The following is a 21,754-nucleotide window of genomic DNA, read 5'->3' as shown; positions in this document are numbered from 1 at the left end:
GAGACTCGACTGTAAGGGAAAACTGAGATCCAAACTGATGCAGAACACTGTCCACAATGTCTGAGAGAAGTGGGACAGGGGATGGGAAAAGATGATAGGGAGAGATGAGTGGTTACACTGACAGAAGGCAATGTATTAAGGAACATCTAAACTTTAGAAATCATGCAATTTGACACCACTTTAACTGTTATGATTCAGTGCTATTGAATCATGGGAGCTGTAGCTTTACAAATCCTTTAGCCTTCTCTGCCAAAGGTTGCTGGTTCCTCACCAATCTATAAATCCCAGGATTCTGAAACATTGGGTCATGGTATTTAAAATTATATCAAACTGCACTGATTCTACAATGTAGATGCATTTTTAGACTTGCTAAGGACAACTTCTTTTTTTTTTAAATGTCCTTTCTGTGTGAAGGTCATAAGGGCATGTAGAAGATTCACCTGTTCCTTCCTAAATTTCTCCAGTTGAAGAAGTCCAAGTAGAAGGAAGGGTAAAGGCCTGGAAAGCTGCAGCCAATCAAAACATAATGATATGTGTACCAATGTCTCAATAAAAATATATTCTTATTTTGGTCGATGTATGGGAGAAAGCTGAATCAGCATTGGGAAGAGCATGACTGAAGCTTGGCTCTCACTGGCCCTAGCATTTAAAGAAATGTTCTTCTATCCACCTACATGTCAACTAGGCATATTCTATAGATGTACAAAGTGAAGATTTGGTTTTTTTTTCCTGAAAAGGATGTGCCATGAAATACAGAGGTTACTTAACTTCTTGATCTACACTATCTTCTTCCCACTAACCTATTCCATCATCACCAGACATGAAATAAAATCTCTAGCCTTATAGTGTTCTGTCTGCACTTTTCAGTGCTGCCTCACATGTAAACAGAGAAGGAGCAATGTATTCTATGTTATAAAATGGACGTTCCCCATAACATAGCATCTGATAATGTAATAACATGATGTTAAGAAGTTTTCCATGCTTGAGTTGCTAAAAGTTTAACATTGTTTTAGGTGCCCTAGAATTTTTGTTTTCAGCAGCATGTATTAATTCAAGATCCCTCTGTAAATTTACAGATTAATGTTTATCTGACTTGCCACCTGATGTACATTGTGTATTCCATTGGCATATATCCGACTTGCCAATTGCAAAAGGTATAGATTCAGTCTAAAGCACCAAGAAGACTGTGCATGTGACATATATAGGAGAAAATTAGGAGATGTTGCAGACATGTAAGATACTACTCTCTGATACACTTTTTTCCTTAATTAAAATATAACCCTTGTGGATTTTATGGCTAGGAAGAAAACTTATCCCTCACCTTACAGAAAAACAGGACACCCTCATCCCCCAGCCAGGTTTATTAGATCTGATGCCTTTGTGGGCGAATTGCCTGCAAAACAGGCTTGTCTTTGGGGCTTAGATTGATTATTCCCTCCTGCATCTGAATGAACTCAAGACTCAAAGCATATTATGAGCATTTAAATTGTGTAACAATTAATGCATAGAGGTGGAACAGAATGCTACTGCCTGTACTGTTTGCCCAAATGGAAGCCTGGCTCAGGGGTTTAGAGATGTCTTCGTTTTATCTCGAAGAGTCTTTAATGAAAAAGCCTGCTTCACTTATCTCTGTTAACAGGATATTTCAGGTCTAATCTTTTGCTCTCTGCATCTGTTTTGTTTTAATTTTATATCTGTAGAACCATGTGAGGAACATTGCTGCTGTGAGAGAGACACACAGAGAGCTCTGAGGTTCACACTCCCTTTCCTCTTCACTCTCCACCACAGGATGGAACAGAGAAAGTTCTGGCCTCGGATATGGGACTCCGATGGCTGGTCAGTGGCCTTGGTGCTTGTCCTCTTGATTTTCTTTTCACATAATGTTACCAGCAGTCCCATATATAATACCTTTCATTCTGAGAACCGTGACTGGACTTTCAACCACTTGACTGTCCATCAGGCCACTGGTGCAGTTTATGTGGGAGCCATCAATCGGGTTTATAAGCTGTCTGGAAACTTGACCATATTGGTAGCTCACAAGACAGGACCTGAGGAAGACAACAAATCCTGCTACCCACCACTCATTGTACAACCCTGTACTGAGATCCTGACTTTGACCAACAACGTCAACAAGCTGCTGATTATTGACTACTCAGAAAATAGACTGCTGGCCTGTGGCAGCCTCTACCAAGGAGTGTGCAAACTGTTGCGATTGGATGACCTCTTCATCCTGGTGGAACCATCTCACAAGAAAGAACACTATCTTTCCAGTGTTAATAAAACTGGCACTATGTATGGAGTTATAGTTCGCTCTGAGGGAGAAGATGGGAAGCTTTTCATCGGTACAGCAGTGGATGGCAAACAGGATTATTTCCCCACTCTTTCCAGTCGGAAACTGCCACGTGATCCAGAGTCATCGGCTATGTTGGATTATGAGCTCCATAGTGACTTTGTTTCATCTCTCATCAAAATTCCTTCGGACACACTGGCCTTGGTCTCACACTTTGACATCTTCTATATCTATGGATTTGCCAGTGGAAATTTTGTTTATTTTCTGACTGTTCAGCCAGAGACACCTGAGGGAGTATCTATCAATTCAGCCAGTGACCTATTCTACACATCTCGTATTGTGCGTCTCTGCAAGAATGATCCCAAGTTTCATTCCTATGTTTCTCTGCCATTTGGTTGTGTCAAAGGTGATGTGGAATATCGTCTCCTACAGGCAGCCTATCTTTCCAAACCAGGAGAGGTGCTGGCTCGATCCCTCAATATTACAGCCCAGGATGATGTCCTTTTTGCCATTTTCTCCAAGGGACAAAAACAGTACCATCAGCCCCCTGATGACTCTGCTCTCTGCATCTTCCCCATCCGTGCTATCAATGCCCAAATTAAGGATCGCCTCCAATCTTGCTACCAGGGGGAAGGCAACTTGGAACTCAACTGGCTGCTTGGGAAAGATGTTCAGTGTACCAAGGCGGTAAGCATATTCACCGTATATTAACTAGATTTCCTTTGGAAGAAAGTATTGGAGATATTCAAGTGGTAGCATCACAGGAATGGCAGAAATTTTAAGCCCTATAAACCTGCTTGTTGTAATTGACTGAAAGAGTCTAAAGCACATCCCTTGAACAGCTCATTATTTTCTAATAGATAATGCTCAGTATTTTTTTTAAAGGAGATTCGACTCTTCTCTCAGCTACAGGTTTGTGACCTTGAGCTAGTTCTGTTTTCTCATAATGTGAAAAATGAAAACACCCCTGATGATACATCAGCCCTGGCAAGGAATAATTATTTATAGGAAATGTTTTCAAAACAAGCTCCATTTATAAGTGCTGTGTAAAACAGAAGGTGTACCAGACTATATTTGTCTTTGCTTTTCCAGTATTAAACTGAGAGATGTAATTCATCTATTGATCATGATGGAAAGCTGTTGCTTTTAATAGCCCTAGCTTTTTAAATATAATATTAGCATGCAGGAATAAAAGGTAGATGATTTGAAGGATCCAATTTCCTCTTGCAACCTGATGCAGTACCCCCAAAAAGCACCTACTCCGAGCAGGAATGTTTTATCTGAACAATAGTCAATAGTTAATGAGAGAATTTGTGGTACAGATTTCTCCCACTCTTGAATAAGACATTGCTGAGCTTTTTTCAGTTTAGAAGATCCGCACAAAAATCAATTTGTTCTGTAGCTGTAAGGAAATAAAAATGTGGTGTAGCTGTTAAAAGTACATTGGTGTGATCAATAATATACAAAACACTATGGATCTCATCTCCTACGTGTGGGTTTCCCATAGGCATTTGAATGGCCACCACAGGGGAAAAGGAAACACGACCTAATAGGCATGTGGTCTGATCCAGTAGGGCTCTTCTCATGTTGTATGTACTTAGGATCCTTAATCTGTCCATTACTTGATTTGCAAACCCACTTTCTTTGCTTGATCAAAGTCACAACAGAGGGCAATAAATAACACATTGTTTGTAATTCAGGCATTTTATTTCTGAATGCTTACAGAGAGATGATGCTGTCATTTATTCTCTCACAGCAATTGCCAGATGGGAGGAAGGGAAACACGGATCAACAGGAAGTTAATAATTCAGTGTTGCCCCAAAAGCCAGGGCTAGAGCCTTGATGTGGGTATTCTAAGAAGACTTGTTTTTTGAGCAATCCCTTGTCTCATACATGAGTTTTGTTAAGTTCCCTACATTTGAGTCTGAAAGAAGCCAAGGAAGAGAGGCTGCTGTATTGCCTAGAATATGTTGATGGGATAGAGAAGTGGAATCTTTTGTGCAGCTGTGGATTTAGTTGAAGTACACTGGGATACTTGTGGGAAAGCTTTCTGAGACTGTGAAGTGTTAAGCTCTTGTCTCATATCTAGACTGTTATGCAAAAGGGAGTTAGGCATTTCCCTAACAGGCAGGAACAGCTCCAAGGAGGAAGTCAACATTTCCTTTCTCCTTTCAGAATGCAGACACCTGCCCTTCCTCTGGCCATTCTTGATCCCATGCTAAGAACAGTTGAGTCAGATTTTTAAAAAAAACAAAAAAAAACAAGTGGGAATAATGATGTAGCTAATTTCAATCAACATTTCTCATCCAAGTTGTTTGAAGGAAACATTAGAAAGAAGATTGGGTCGAAATCCAAAAGGTTCAATATCATTCCAGCAAAGATGATAGAAAGTTAATCTTAGATTCCAAACATTCTGCAGAGGTCTGTCTACAGTTCACTGAATAGTAAGGGTATTTAAATAATTAAGTAATTGCGGACCAAAAGGTCCCAGGTTCAAATCCCGGGAGCGGAATGAGCGCCTGTTGTTAGCCCCAGCTCCTGCCAACCTAGCAGTTCAAAAACATGCAAATGTGAGTAGATCAATAGGTACCGCTCCGGCGGGAAGGTAACGGCACTCCATGCAGTCATGCCGGCCACATGACGTTGGAGGTGTCTATGGACAATGCCGGCTCTTCGGCTTAGAAATGGAGATGAGCACCAACCCCCAGAGTCGGTCACGACTGGACATAACGTCAGGGGAAACCTTTACCTTTACTTAAATAATTGAGGGATTTGAGTTTAGAACCCAGGGAAAGTAGAGAAACCATCAAAACAAAACAGAAGAAAACTAAAACCTGGCCAAGAAGATCTAAAATGCTCTACACCACAATTGTGTTATATAGGATATGACATTATATGTCTATGCACATGTGCCTTTGTGCATTTTTATATTAACTCATCTTCGACAATAGCATTGTAAATTCATTGCAAAAAATGACACATTGCACTGAATCATTGAGGCAATACTTTGAGAAAGAAAGAAATAACAATACAGATAGAAATAACAATACAGAAACTTAACTTCGAGCTTGCGCCTACTATTTCAGTCTCATCTGAACAAAGGGTACATATCAGATGTTCCAAGCAATGTATAGGAAAGCTCCAAAAGTCTACACTTTACTTTTTTCTTTTCTTAACTGTCATTCACACTTACCAAAATGCTTTCTCCCTTTCAGCCAGTCCCAATAGATGATAACTTCTGTGGGTTGGATATTAACCAGCCACTGGGAGGCTCTGTACCTGTGGAAGGGGTGACCCTTTACACCTCCAGCCGTGATCGGATGACTTCTGTCACTTCTTATGTCTACAATGACTACATTGTGGTGTTTGTGGGTACCAAAAGTGGCAAACTGAAGAAGGTAAGTCTGCTGTTTTCCATCCAGGGAGCCTGGGCTTACATCTTTTCTTTTCTGTGAATTTTGCTTGCTCTGCAAAAATGCAGCCAGCTTCTAATATTTGTGGAAACCTATTTATTGATAAAGAAGCATAAAAGCAGTAAGAGAATACGAGGGGCAGATCTGAAACAGTCAGAAAGGTAAGTGGAATTTATAGCTGCAGCCAATTGCTATCTAAAATTCCAGTAATTGCCAATGTTGGAGAGCTGCAAATCTGAGGAGAAATGCATGCTTAGATTCTTGTGGAATTTTTGTTGCTGCTGCAGTGATGCAGATTCAATATACCTGAAACCAGCCACTTCCAGGATTCCATGCTATAATTCTGAAAGGGATATCCAATTGTTTTCTGTATACATTTCATGTGATTCAAACTTTGATTTCCATTTTAGTGCTTAGAGAACATGGACAACTTTCTAAATTCTTACTATTTTTTGAAAAGAGATGCTGTTTCAAGAGCCTTATGTTAAAAGCAATTCTGTCCAGTGAACTTACACCTGATGTCAGCCATTCATTATGCTGAACGTGTTTGGGGTATGGTGCTCAGAATCTTGGTGACTACTTTACTTCAGACTAAAATACTTAATGTCAAGGGAAACCTTTACCTTTTAAAATACAGTGGGTTTTGTACTTCAGTTCCCAGAATTCCTTCCAGTTGCCCAAGCTGCCTAAGGCTTCTAGGAGTTGACGTCCCAAACACCTGGAGGACCCAAGGTTAGGAACCACTAGTCTAGAAAACTGTAGGTGCTCTAGTATGATTCTGGAGTCAACTTTTTAAATTATTATTCACATCTTTTCACTTTCATGGGAAATAATGAAAAATATATTTGTTATGTTCCTATCTGCATGTTATTTTTTAACAAAAATTTAGGATGTACTAACAAAAAGAGAAGAAGAAAACTGAGCAAATGGCATAAATCTGTGCATTGTGATCACTTAGCAGGCATTTACATAAAAAAATTGGCCCACTATGGAAGCACATGATGTTTCAAGGTCTGCATTATTAAAACCACACTTGGGTAGTCTCGCAGTCCTGTCACTCACTACCCAAAATTAATGTGTTGTGCTGTCTTTCAGGATCCTCATCCTTTTATTCATGGCCACAGACTTGCATTGAGTACTGATCATTAATTTATTCTAGAATATCATCAGAATATGCTTTCCAAAGCTGGTGAACAAGCATTAATGACTGGACTTCTGCTTCTTGGCAGTAAAAGTGCAGAGATCTGTGACATTTTTCTTTGCAGTTCTGAGAGCAAGTAAAAGGGTTAACTAACAGCATAGCTTCTGGGTAACCATAGCCATGGGCTAAGGTCTGCTTTTATATGCTGTTCTCCTGTCTTTCACCTTCCATGTTTTGTGATTGATTGGCTGCATGAGATAACATTCTTTCCTGTATTCAACACAAAAGCAAAGCTACTTGCCAGGGGCAAAGACATATTCCACATTCTTTTGCCCTTAAAGAGAGAGCTTGTTTTGTGGGACTTGGGAATCCATGACTAAATTGGACCTTTCTTATATATGCATTTTAAAGAACTGTGTAAAATTAGAGGTTGGTAGCATTCAAAGACATTCATTCATCCATTCCTTTCCATTTAATGAAAATAGAGCTGTTGTTTAAAAGGTGATTATGCCCTTCCATAGGCAAAGTATTACTGCAGAATGTCAACTGTCATCAAGGCTACTTTGACTTCGATTATATGGTAAACCCCATGAATGATAGCCTTCAAAGTCTCTCTGTTTTCAACAACCCTTCTCAAAGTCTTGTAGACTTCCTTGATTTGCTTCTTGATTGAATCTTATCTATCTGGAATGTCTTCCTCTTTACCCATTGCCTTCTACTTTACTAAGCATTATTCTCTTTTCTGGTGAGTCATGTCTTCTCATGATATGGCCAAAGTATAACAGTCTAAGCTGAGTCATCTTGACTTCCAGAGAGAGTTCAATTTGTATTTGCTCTAGGACCCATTGATCTGTCTTTATAATAGTCTACAATATCTGTAGAACTCTTCTCCAGCCCATATTTCAAATGAGTTCATTTTCTTCCTATAACTTTTTTTTCACTGTCCATCTTTCACAAACATACATAGAAATGAGAAATATGATGGCATGGACACTCCTAACTTTAATATTAACTGATATATCATTTTCCATTTGACTTCAGAAAATGTAGAAGTATCCCAGCTCACAAAGAAAATATTGCTTTACATGCTTTCAGTAGAATGGTGTTTACTTTTGAAGAGTTCTCTTGGTGCTTCAGGAAGGGAACACAGTGGCAAGTACCAGAAATGTATCCTGTTTGCTAAAGCCCCTGAAACAAATTCACTGGAGTGTTGGGTGCCTTCTTAGAACAGCATGGGAGATATCATTGCTGCCAATAATTTCAATGGAGCCAGGAATGAAGGACAGCATAGCCTGCTAACAATACCAACATCCCAAAAAATAAAACAGAAATTTGTTCTTTTAAGTAATGCAGAGGAATCCCTGCAATTTAATGAAAACTGATAGTCCTGAAAGATTCCCAGAGAATCTTCTCTTGACAGAGAAAGGGAATCAGTAAAATCTGGGTAATCTCAGATGGCCACCGGAGGTGTTTCGCTTTGTAGAGGGGCATGGGGAACCTGGTACTCCACTCTCTGCATTGCCTGGCTGCAGCCATGAGTATGTGCATGGCTTCCCCCCTGGATTGCAATGGCAACATGGGAATATGGACCAGCTCTGCCCTCCACCCATGTAGCCTCACATGCGTCATCTGATGGGAGCCAGCCGACCAACTCGGTGGGTGACCTGGGCTAAATTGGTGCATGCTGCCAAATTTAGTCCTGTGTGAAGAGGTCATTACTTACATTTGCCCACTTCCATGTGTAGCTTTGACATCTTAAGATTTTTGCTTGAAATTAAAGTAGGAGCAAATTTAATGTTGCTCCATAACTTTGCTTTCAAAACTACACTTTGTACTGCTTACAGTTAACCACTGGTAATATGATATACAGTTAGCTCTGAGCTTAAGCCATATATTGTTGTTTTAAGTTCAGTTCTGTACCCTCAAGCACCAACCCAGTACTGGAGCTTAGACTTTAAACTCCCAGAATCCCCCAACTAGCATAAATCCTGGACATGCTGTCTGGGATATTCAGGGAACTGTATTCCAGAAAGTACTTTTACCAGGCTTTGCACAGGATAACATATTGAAAGAACCCATTATATCAACACAAGCGCAAGTAGCATTGTTGCATCTGTTTCTATGTGAGTAGATGAGAAGAACCTTCCTTTAAAAGCTCTCAAAGCCAGCAGCTTGTGCTTGCATGTTGGCTATTTAATATACCAAGTAGAATTGTGTCCCCATTAATTATGTAGGATTACTAAAGGAATGCTCTTTCTGGGTTGGTTTAATCCCTGATGGCATTATATAGTGGAAGCTTTTTAAATGGCTACATTTCTGATGCAGAGTAGATCTATAACTGTTGGCCTGCTTTAGTGCATAAAGAAAGGAAATGGGCTTGTACGTTTATATGACTGAGCTAGCAAAAATATTTCAAAACTTTTACATAGTCATAGAGTGAAAACAACCTCTAATGGTATTTGCAAGATATTATAAAAGTGCTAATAATAAGTATTCATTTTAAGTCTTTATGTAGTACTGGATATCTCAAACAGACTATAACTATAATAAATAGTAAGTATGTAGTATGGTATATGCATGCTTGGCCAATCTTTCCTGCTTTTACTGTTTCACAAAAATTCTAGTGTTCCAATAAAAGCAACTAAGATAAAGATGGTTAGTACAGAATCTGGCTATTTTTTTTTACATCTTTAAACCAGGGAGGAGCAATTTCTAGTTCTTAAATGTCTTTCACCTAAACTTCCCTTCAAGACTTAGGCAGCAGAAGCAGTGAGAAGGGGCCATGGGAAGCTATAGTTTGACAACTATAGTCACCCCACTCTATAGTAATGGATTTCAGTTTATGTATACCAGTTGTACTCTTACTAAAGGCTTTGCTATAGGAGATGATGCACTACTTATACTATTAAAAAAATCAACTGATTGATGACAGCATATATGATGGAGGTGTAGGGAGATCAGTGGTGTTTCCAAGTCAGAGGCAAGAGGACCACAGCTCAGCAGCAGGACACACTTTATATGCAAGAATCCCAGGATTAATTACTGGCATCTTCAGATTTGTTTTGTTTCTAAGCACTCATGAAGCAGGTGACATTAACTTACTTGAGATTTTGTAATTGATCAGAGTGGTCAAGTACTCTAACCTGGTATAAGCATGCTTCTTAGAATCACATATTATGGAATCATAAGGCTGAAAGTGACTGCAAAGGTAATCTGGCCCAACCTCCTGCCATGCAGGAATATGCAATTAAAGTGTTCCTGAGAGATGGCCATCCAACCATACAAGACCTTGGAAGAAGGAATGCTCACCACCAAACAGCTCTGTCTTTAAATAATTTCTCACTAATTTCTATGGGAATCTCTTATAATTTGAATCCACTCATTCATGATCTTTTCTCTCGAGCAAAATACAAATATTCTATGTCTCTATGGAACAGGCACTAATATCTTTATCAGCAGCCCCACACGCTTAACCCTAAATCCTTAGCAGTATCATCATGAGAGCAGCATGAAAGGCAAAGACACACTTACAAGGTTTAGCATGCCATTTCCCTATTAATTTCTATTAATGATCATTTACTTCTCTCCTCAGAAAAAACTCTTTATAAATAGTTTCATTTGTTCATATCTCAATATCTCATTGCAATGCTGTGTGTCTTTGTTGACATTTAGGCTTTTCTCTGCTCCTTATCATTTGCTACTGTTTTTCTTTTCCCCCTCAGATACTAGTTGTTCCTCTTCGGGGGAAGAATTATCTTACCAGGGTTGCCGGCCAACGGCAATTTAGCAAAAAATAAAATGCTTTCAGCAAGTGGTTCTTTCTAGAATTTTGTTTACACATGGTTGTGGAGGGGAAGGCAGTCTGTTAAAAATAAATGTGAGGCAAATGTGCTACTGAAAGCAGTAACACCGTGCAACACAATTTTGGTGATTTGAAGTTCCCTGCCTCCTAGATACTGCAGTTAGGCCCAGTAGCACAGTTGCCCACATATCTGAAAACATTATGGTATTCAAGTGTCATAAAAATCTAAACACAATTGACAGCAGTGATTCTCAACCTGTAGGTCCCCAGGTGTTTTGGCCTACAACTCCCAAAAATCCCAGCCAGATTACCAGCTATTGGGATTTCTGGGTGTTGGAGACCAAAACATCCGGGGACCCACAGGTTGAGAACCACTGATTTACAGGGTCACCACGTTGATTATCAGCCTGAGGCAATGGGGGTTGAAAGGTAGGATCTTGATTGCCACAAAAGGCACCATGACCACTATTAACTGAAGTCCCCAGTTGAATTGATTTTCCCCCTCACCTTTTTGCCTTGTGGGGATTTCCCAACTGGAAAGGATTAAGACTGGTGACTAAGTGCATCATTCTCTAAATTTATCTACATGTGTTTAGAAAATTAATCACTGGAAACATCACGTGCTTGTGAGGATGTTCTGGTTGCCTATTAGCTAATTAGCCAGTTTCTGTGAAATCGTGTATGTACTTTGCCTCTTTTTAGGCTGGCATGTTGTGAAAGCAGAGCCAGTGTAGAGTAGTAGTTTGAGCACTGGACTATAATTTTGGAAATCATTGACCTTGAGCAAGTCACATTCTCTTTCTCAGAGGAAGGCAAAGGCAATCCCTTTCTGAACAAATCTCGCCAAGAAAACCTCCTGATAGGTTTGCCTTAGGGTCACCACAAGCCAGAAATGATTTGAAGGCAAGCAACAATAATGTTGTAAAAGACTCTCATAACTGGGAGAGCACTGGAGAGATTTCCTTAGTAATGACTATGTTAAAATCAATGGATTTTATCAGAATGTGGGCTTTCACATATACCTTCAACCTCAAATGCAAAAGACTACTGCAGAAGATACAATAAGATTGATATGAGCAAAATTCAGATACTGCATGTCAAATGGTAACTAAAGCCATACATATCCTGGTTATTATAGTGTTCACGGTATTGGAGGAAGAACTGTACAGCTGGTGACTTGTTTAATCTGTTATTCCTCAGGATTGATTGGGATTTGATATGACTTGCTGCATCCATACCAGGTATCTCACAGATAAAATTAATTAAATTGGAAAATCAGCAGTGCCACTGCCAACCAGGAATGTGGTCAGCTTTAGATTGCACATTTTTAGGGAAGGAATATCTTGCCACATTCATTCATGTCTTGATCACACTTTGGTCAGGATACTGTACATGGGTTGCCCTTAGAATCATAGAGCTGAAAGAGACCACACAGGCCATCCATTCCAACTCCCTGCCATGCAGAAAAAGCACAGAGCACCCCAACAGATGAGCACCCAGCCTGTGTTTGAAAGCCACCAAAGAAGTGTTCACAAGCTTAGAGATATTAAAACATTATTTAGCTGTAGGGGCTTTGGTCAAGACAGACTATCTTGCTCAGGTGAGATGGACTGCCAAATGTTATCCAAACGCCAAGAGAATTGTTGCCTTTGGCATTAGCTATTCTTTTTCCAATCACATTTTCTGTAATTTTTCACAATATGGTTTTTCTCTGTTTGTAGTTAAGCGCACACACACTGCAAGCATAGTAGGATATACTTATTGATCAAAACAATCCACCAATTGCTATAATTGTGTAATCACATTAAAATTTACAGACAGATTTACAGAGATGCACAAAAATGAACAAAATCTCTCAGATGGCAACAACAAAATATAATCACTGCCATGACAAGGATATTGTTCCCCCCTCCCCCCCCCCCCTTATCTCACTTACTGCATGCTGACAAGTCAGCTCAAGATTTACAGCCCTATCAGAAACTAAAATGAGTGCAAAATGCCTTGGAAATAATATTTTCAGGAGTGTAGTTTGAAGGACTAAATACTCTAAAGGCACTAGATCTTGCCTGATCATGGAAGCTTAGCAGGCTTGGCTCTGGTTAGTACTTGGATGGCAGACTACCACCAAATACCAAGTGCTTTCAGCTATAATTTCAGAGAATGTAAATGTCAAGCCAGATTTGAGTATGCCTTACCTAAGAACGCCCGATGAAACCTTATGGGGTCACCATAAGTTAACAAGTTGAAGGCACGCACACACATACAAACACAATTTGAAGATCACAATACACTGGTCCCGGATCTAATCTACTGGCCTCAGAGATCTTGGTGCTCATTGTGACCTCAAACCCTTAAATGTTCTGATGGTCTCTCTCTTCTTATTTCACCTGCCCATAATTACTGATTATCATTATAGGCTCTGTTATAAGTCTCACTGCTTAAATTAATGGACTATCAGTACAAGGCCTTTTTGGTTGCAGCACCTGGTTGTTAACTCCATCCTGTGTTAGGTGAGTTTGGCTACACTATTACTGTTTAAGATAAGCAGACTTTGGAAAATGCTTTGGGTCTTGGGTTTATTAATCGTGCTCACAACTAATTTTAATTTCCATTGTAGTTCTCAATTTGACTAATGGCTCTGTTCCTGTGTTCATTATTTTATGATGTGAATCTGCTAGTAATGCTTTGATTACTTATCACCTGTGAAGCAAAGGGTGTGATCATTTAAAATACTTCTATCCTCATAGATATTATAGAACTGAATATGACTAACATAACTAAAAGCCTATCTCAGGGGTGGGAAAGTGCAGGAAGGATCATACTCACATTTACTGTATTATTTGAGGGTTATGTTCAAGACAGAGAGGAGCCCCCTTTTCAACCATCCAGGTGTCTGAAATACAGATGTGAGTGAGAAGAAAATCTGCTGGGAAAGGGAAAAGGTTTGGAGGCACAACTGAACATTTCCCAGGTCTAGTATGTCATTGTTGACAGCATGCCTGCTTTCCTAAGGGAGCATTAAGATCAGTGGCAAGGCACATATCTGAGCTGCTTAGCAAAGGCAGCCCAACTTCATGGACCTCTCACACTGCAATGGATTACTTCTGTGGATGGCATCTTGTGATGCCAAAAAGGAAGAGACAATGACATCGATGATTTCCTCATGTGAATCATCTGTGATAGGTGGCAAACCTTTGTTTCCAACAGCGACTGTGTTGCGAAAAATCACAGTGAACATATTTAACTTCCTGACATCCCACCACTTGCTGAAGGCAGAAAAGCAAGTGGTAGGTTGTGGTCCATCCAAATTTGTTTGCAGTCTGAAATTTGGTCATGTTCATTCAAACCTGAACCTTGTGATGCTTCATGCTTCATCTCTGCCACGAATTCTGATCTTCCCCTCTTTTTCTCTCTCTTAGTATATATGTAATAGAAATGCCACTCAATGACTCTCTCCACTCTGTATACAAAGCCACTCTTCCTGTGCTCCCCACCTCTGTTTTCCCCCCCTCACTCCACACACTACTTTGCTCCAGTAACCAGCCAGTCGTGTAACGGACTTTTGGAAAGGAGGGGGATTTGTCTGCTCTAAAAGAGCAAGCACTTAATGCTGCTTCCCCTATAATGAGATTGGCTCACTTCCCAGACTCCTGCTAGTGAGCTTGCTGTTTGTTTTGTTGTTTTATGAGCCCCAGAGGGCCAAGCAAACTGGGCTTTTGGAAGCTGGGCAAGGCCAGTGTGTGCAGTGTATTTACAGTTTACAATCAGCCTATGGGGGAGCTTTATTTTTGTGACAAGTCTAGAGAAAACCGGACCCTCCAGGGACTGGGCCAAAATTTATCCATGTCAAATGCCAAAAGTCTATTTGGCTATCCTGAAGCAAGGACTAAAGCCGATGAGGCTAAGTACCTGGCAAGAGAATGCAAGATTTGTTGTGCTGTTTAGAAAAAGTGATGATGCTATCTGTGTGATTCAGTGTATTATTGCTAGTTTTGGAAGATATTTTCTATGAAGACTTCTTGTTATTTTTTAGGATCTCTATTCTCGGTGACCAAGGACAGAAGTAGTTCTCCTGGCATAGCTCCATATGTACACTTTAAGTAAGGCAGTTTCAGCGGAGTTTTATTCATAGCATAAATGTACAGAAGTGGCCAACTCTTAGTTTGGAAAGTGATAGTAGGCACTTATTTTAAGTCTATAGGGAATTTTAGTCAGATTTAAGATTCTTAAACCACTTAAGTTCTCCAGAAAATGGTACCGCTGGTGAATATGATTTTTTAAAAACACTTTACAGCCTAATAGAGTGGTGTCGGCTTCTAAGGAGGTGAAAAAATCATGGATTTCTGAGAAAACTCTGCCAGTGGAAAACTTTTGTAATTGTGAGGCAGGCTTGGTTTTCAGTGATGCCAGGTCCAAAACAGCTCCCTGGAGAATAAATCACAAGGAAATCATTTCACTAGATAAGGACAGAAAAGTAGGTTTCTGAAAAAGTGTTGCCTTTGTTTTAATTAAAATACCCTGAGCATTTTACATGATGTGGGAAAAAGTTGGGTACCAACCAATGTGAGGCTTGTCTTTCTTTTTATCCCTCAATCACTGTCTGTATTTGGCCCCTAGTCCCCTTGATTTCTATTCTGTTAGCCCAAGATATACCACGGTCTCTCTGTCTTGAAGATCAGGAAAAAATCAGTGATTCTTTTACAATCCTATAATGATGTATAAAAAAGCTGCTATAATCCATCTAGTTGGTTGGTTGGTTGTTTTGTTTTTGGTTTTTGTTAGGGGTTTTTTTGGGAAGTGAAATCTTTACTCCACGTTCCCACAGAATATTTAGAAGGACCCCACAAGGCATATCAAACTGAGATGAAATGATACATTCAAGGCCCAGGAAGTTTCATAGCTTTTTAGTAGCTTGATTTTCTAAATTCCATTCCAACTTTGTAACCATACTGGCTTTCTACTTTTCTACTATAGATGTGGATAAGTTTCCTAGGCCTTTCTTCCTTAATCTGATTAGCCCATTTCCTTGAGTAAAGCAATCATGGTGTAGTGGTTTGACTAGGGGTTCATCTAACCATCATTTGATACCACTTTACAATGTAGCTTGAGACTACTTTAGCTTCCATGGCTCAATGCCTTGAATGCTGGGAATTGCACTTCAGTGAGGCATCAGCACTCTTTGGTAGAGAAAGCTAAAGGCAGGGTAAAACTACAACTCACATATTTCCATAGCATTGAGCCATGGCTCTTAAAGTGTTGTTATTTGCATTAATTCTACAATTTAGATGATGCATAAGTGACCTTAGCCAAGTCACACTCCTTCAGCCTCCTCTGAATAAATCCTGCCAAGAAAACTTTAAGATAAGGTCACCATAATTTGGAGTTGGCCTGAAGGCATATAACAACAAGAAATTTCCACGGACAAACAAATGTTTATAGCTGAGTGCATAAATTTGTTCATGCTGCTAAGCTAGGTGTAGAGAGATTGAGAGAGAGCTGCAGAGAGAGTTACCTTTTATTTTGAAAATTTTGTAAGTCTGTTGTAAACAGCAGGGGTAAAACTTATGTGGTCTTATCAGCAAGGACAAACCTCCTCTGCAATAGAAGTGAAGGCAACAAAACATTTATATATATAAACCCATTGTCTGTCTCACCTGTAACTTGAAGAGATTTTGTGCTAGATGAAAGTTCATAGGTTCCTTCACTCTTTGTAGCATGCTAATTGAAGAGTTTAAGAGAAAATATTAAACATTACATTGTCCTCATCACAGGCTGTAAAGAGCAGTGGGAAAGCTTAGTTTGACAGATTCCCCTTCATTTTACAAGATAAACTAACAAATTATTTCAAATTCTTTGTCCATTTCTTCCCTATCCCCTTTACTATGTCAGTTTTGCCACTGTTGTTTGTAGTCTTTGAAAAAAAGGCTAGATAACACACACTGGCTAAGATCCTGCATGTGTATGTAGATCCACCTGCACATTTCTGCATCTTCCCATCTCTCACTAGCTGTCAAACCTCATGATATGCAGTGTTGGCAGATTTGTGTTCCACCTAAATACCAAATGAATGTATTGATTTCAATTAGAAGAAGCATATTGTGTACATTCATTGAATTATGTAATATTCACATTTTTGTCTTTATGAAGGATCCACACCCCAAAATACTGGAGGGTTGGCCTCTTATTCTATTCATATGAAAAGAAAAGCTTCCCCACCTTTAAATATGGGCTTGTTGTTAGGGTTGAAAAGGTGAGAAATGATAGTGTACTGCACTTACCTTTTCCTACTCCCAGCACTCAAAACAATTGGATAGCCATGAACTGAATCATCACTATCTCTCTTTCCCCTCCTTCTGGTCTTTTTTTTTTTTTAAAGTAGCAGCAGTGTCTCCTGTGGGCAGATAGCTGCTGAACTGAATGCAAGGGCGAGAGAATAGCTCTTTTATCTCCCATCCAGAGATAGGTATGTCCCATCCAGGCTCTTGTGTATATTATGCCTATGGGCAGGTAAGTCATAAACAGAATGCCAGCAAATTAGTCCTGAATTTTCCAGGACCAGGAGCTGTCTACATCCAGTTAAGGAAGCAGGGAGAGAAGGTTTTTTTTAAGGAAAGGTGGACATACATATATCAATATACAGAAATTACTCTATGGATGTTTGAGACAGTCTGCAGAGTAGCTGTTGAATAATGTGGTGTGAAGCAGCAAGTATTTCTTCAGAATAAAGGAGCAAATTTCATACATTGCTGGTGTGATTAAATGAAATTATAGCCTTATCTGAGTCTTCCCTGCAATATGGCTGCCATTTTTCCTTATCTAGTGACATAGCTTCTTTCTAGGAGCCTTGACTTTAGTGTGAGCTGGTATGTAATTTCCCCTGCTTAGCCAATCAGAGACTGAAAGGTACCTGCCTGAGGCTGAGCATCTCCAGCAAGGATGTTTTCTCTTTGCTCTGTCTTGAAAGCATAAAACTTCTCTTGGCTACACCCAACCAGTTCCAGTTTTCCCCACTCTCCCTCTCTTTTTTTTCAGTTCTGGTAAATTGGATTCTTTGGTCTTAGGAGAGCTTGTATGGCCATTGGTATTTCCTTGATAGCTATAATCTCAAAATATTTGGTTTGCACTTAGCTGTAACCACTGAAAAAACAGTGCCAGTCTGCTCATACTGATTCCCTACTTTAAGATCCACATAACAGGCATGTCCACTTGGGGGCTATTGAACTGTCCTTACTCCCAGTTTTCAGGGAAAGTGAACAATGTTAGTGCTCAAATGGATTCTCACTTCCTGCCTTCTCATAGTTTTTCCTACCAAGTGTTGAAGGGAGGGATTTCTTCCAGGAGGAAAGTGGGCGCAGCAGTGCAAATCTGTCACCCGACACACAGCTCCCTCTCGGTGACGCTTTCCCTATCACATAGGGCAGTGGTTCTCAACCTGTGGGTCCCCAGATGTTTTGGCCTTCAACTCCCAGAAATCCTAACAGTTGGTAAAATGGCTGGGAGTGTAGGCCAAAACACCTGGGGACCCACAGGTTGAGAACCACTGACACAGGAAAAGCTCCACCCTCCCGATGAGGCCATTGGAACCAGAAGAACCTTGGTAGATCACAGATAGATCCAGGCATTAGGACCTCATTCGTGGTGGAGCCTCTGCTGGAATTCACACAATGGTGTAGGATGTCCAGCATGGAGCTCCCTCCTCTAGATGGGATGAAAACATCCTAGGATGCTGAATTCACCCCATCTGATAAGGTCCCCAGTGAGGTCCTAATGTCTGGATCTATCTGTGATCTACCAAGGCTCTGTCAGCTATATCCAGGAAAGTTGTGGACATTGTCACCTGCAGCTATGTGTCTTTGTCCTACATTCATGTTAAAATATTGTTTTCTATCCTGCCCCCTTTACCATTGTGCCTGTAAGTAACATGCCACTGTATAGACTATAATTACCTATTGTTTGAAAAGGAAGATTTTCTACATTAGATCAGTGGTTCTCAACCTGGGGTCCCCAGATGGTTTTGGCCTACAAGTCCCAGAAATCCCAGCCAGTTTACTAGCTGTTGGGATTTCTTGAAGTTGAAGGGCAAAAACACCTGGAGACCAAGTTGAGAACCACTGCATGAGATGAAGTCTTGTGGATGTACAGGCCCATTTGGTTAATTCTTTAATGTGAAGTTTTGGGAAGTATGAAAATGTCTAATGCCAAAATCTGTATTTTGATATGTTGGTTCTTTTATGTACCAGTGGGAAGATGCCAAGAAATTTTCCTTTACATCATTAAAATAGAAAGGAAAGAAATCAAAAAGAAAAAAATGTGTTGCTAGCTATGTGTTTAGAAGTATAATGTCTATCTGTCTTGAGAATAATGTGTTGCTTTACTAAAAGCACCAAATGGCTGGCTTCACTGCATCACACAAGCAAAGGTCAGCATTAAAAGTTGTACTTTTACAAGCCTGAGTCATGGGAACAAAATATTTAAAGGAGTGGGCATGATCTGAGACTAACTAATTTAGTCCTGCTGTATCTGGATTTCAAATGGCATTTTGTTAGCTCTAGTGCTTTCTAAACATATTCACTTGTTAGATATACTCTTGCCTGAAGTGCTGTATTATGGACTGTATTAGAATTTTTAAAACATCTATTGTTAGAGTACAGCATGTAGAAATTTTGTTGGGAAATGCTTTGTTCTAGTTGCAGTTCAAGGTAATGAAGGGAAACCCTAATTTAAGACTCACTTACTAGTTGGTGCTCATCTGGGACCAGTAGCAACAAATACATCTGGGTGATTAGGCAGGTGGTATCCTTTTCTTTCAACCTTGAAGTCTTAGAAATAATATGTTGAATGAACTCCTGTTACAGGTGAGAGCTGAACAAATGTAGGTTTTATTTTTGCAGATTGTGTTTCATTGAACCTTCCATTAGAAGTATATTTCACATTTATCCTAGTGGTTCCTTCTGTCTGCCAACACACCAGTTCCCACATGCTTTGCATTCCTTATGTTGAGGTCATGTCCCCTGCTGTGTCACAGCAGGGCAAATGGAATGACTAGGGTAGATTGCATGGCTCATGGGTGAAAAATCAATCTTGCCTTTTATGCCGAGAAGTAGTGTATCTTATTATAGCTAATAAATCAGTGAAGTACCCTTCATCCAGCTTGTCAATGGAGGACAGTGTTTGTGTGATTGAGAATAAATGAAAGCCAGAGTGCTGTCAGGCATAGAGAAGTATATGTATAATTTTGCCATCATGCCATTTATACCTGTTATCGTAAGAAAAATGAGTTTGCTAGGATAACTTAGAGCTGCACTCCAAGAGTATTTGATCATAAACAGGCCGGGGTCACAGATATCCAGGGAAAATCAAAAGCTTGCATATGTAGCTTTGCTGATGGCTTTTCCTTCTGAGTATCACAAAAATTGATGCTATAGAATGTTTATGTTTTAATGGGAACAAACAAACACTTTACATCAGAAAAGTCTAGACGTTATGCTTAGGCCAGTCATCCCCACAGGAACACTGGCTTTTCATGACAACAATGTTCTGACTATCTCTAACTTTTTGATTAAAAACACATTTTGATTACTTTTCTAATGAATTTTTGATTTTTGGGGAAAAGAAACAAAATATCTCATTATGTTACAAAACATAGTTGCATTATCCAATCAGTCTATGTGCAGTTTATTATTTATTTATTTACAGCATTTATATTCCGCCCTTCTCACCCCGAAGGGGACTCAGGGCGGATCACATTACACATATAGGCAAACATTCAATGCCTTTTAACATAGAACAAAGACAAACAAACATAGGCTCCGAGCAGGGCTCGAATTCATGACCTCCTGGTCAGAGTGATTCATTGCAGTTAATTGTACTGGCTTGCTCTCCCGCCTGCGCCACAGCCCGGGCCAGTTTTGTTTCTTGGTTGAGTGTTCCACACAAAACTAACCTATAACCATTGGCAGGAAAATAGAGGGCCCTTCCAGAGGGGCAGGCAAAAAATCCATTTTAGATCCCACTTCCTCTTGGAATGGAGGCCACACAGCTGGCCTAAACCCCATTCTTTTTCAGGGGTGGTGTCCAGATACATTGGCACTGCCAGCCTCCCCCTCCCCTCCATTTTCCTCTGCACTTACCTGGAGATGACATCAACAAGGACTGAAACCTTCCCCCCTCCCCCCTCCCTTGGAAGAGCCGAAAGGGGGTTTTACCTGGACAAGACATCAACAAGGACTGAAACCTCCCTCCCCTCTCCTTTGGAAGAACTGACATGGGGTTTTGGGTAAGGAAGAGAGGCAAAGGCTTCAGGCCTGCATGGAAGCCCCCCCCCTCCCCCCGTAAGTTTAGAGGGAATTAGCTGTAGTTTCTGGGTGTCTTCTAAGGCCTTTTTTCACACAGAATTTTAAAACTGGAATCTTGCCAGGATAAATGTTGTGTTTAAAAAGACCATAGAAGACATTATTCCTCCAAACCAGGCTGTATAAGGATGTCACTAAGGGAATGAATAAAACAATTGGTCAGAGCACATAGCTTTTTTTTTTTTTTTTTTTTTGCTGGTTCACAGGAAAAGCAGGATTCTTATTTGTAGGGAAATACCTTCATTTTGCTATAACCCCAGCTACAGCTCTGTAACGACCAACATTTAACCCATAATCCCTAATTTCCGTGCCCCTACCTGCCTATACATCTTGCTTTCCTTTCAGATTAACTCTTGCAGGTGGGAATCCTCTGTTTCTTCCACCACTTATACTAATTCACTAAGATAAATTTTGAGTTTGAAATAATTAAAATAAGAAAGACTGTCAAGGCCAGGAGTCTCTGGCCTGGCCTAGCTCCTACTGGGGACAGATCTGCAGCAGAAGTAAAATTTTCCCAGTATTTTCAGAAAACTTTAAAAGGGTTAAATATCCTTTGGAACAAGGAAAGGATTGCAGGTCTCAGTGATTCGAAGTGAAGTCCAGATGAGCTCCAACAAAGAAGCTTCTGTGGAGTAGCTCTGGTTAGCAGACAACTTGTATCCTTGTTCTGGACCCAGGTTCTGCTATCCCTTGGTTTTCTGGTGTTGGATTTCTGGACTCTGACCTTGGTTTCCTTGTACTCTTGGTTTGGACCCT

The 21,754-nt window shown here is 40.1% G+C and overlaps 1 protein-coding gene across 3 annotated transcripts in view; it reads left to right on the top strand.

Moving 5' to 3' along the window:
• Positions 1 to 21,754, top strand: part of plxna2 (plexin A2) — a 555,589-nt gene that overhangs the window by 48,917 nt on the left and 484,918 nt on the right. For all 3 annotated transcript variants that reach the window (XM_008116576.3, XM_062978633.1, XM_062978634.1), the window contains 2 exons: positions 1,701 to 2,977; positions 5,506 to 5,688. In XM_008116576.3, coding sequence (XP_008114783.1) covers positions 1,790 to 2,977; positions 5,506 to 5,688 — 1,371 coding nt within the window. In that variant the 5' untranslated portion in view covers positions 1,701 to 1,789. The remainder of the gene's footprint in view (positions 1 to 1,700; positions 2,978 to 5,505; positions 5,689 to 21,754) is intronic.

The sequence above is a fragment of the Anolis carolinensis genome, chromosome 4, assembly GCF_035594765.1.
Source record: "Anolis carolinensis isolate JA03-04 chromosome 4, rAnoCar3.1.pri, whole genome shotgun sequence".
Lineage (NCBI taxonomy): Eukaryota > Metazoa > Chordata > Lepidosauria > Squamata > Dactyloidae > Anolis > Anolis carolinensis.
This window is presented reverse-complemented; position numbering and strand designations above follow the sequence as displayed.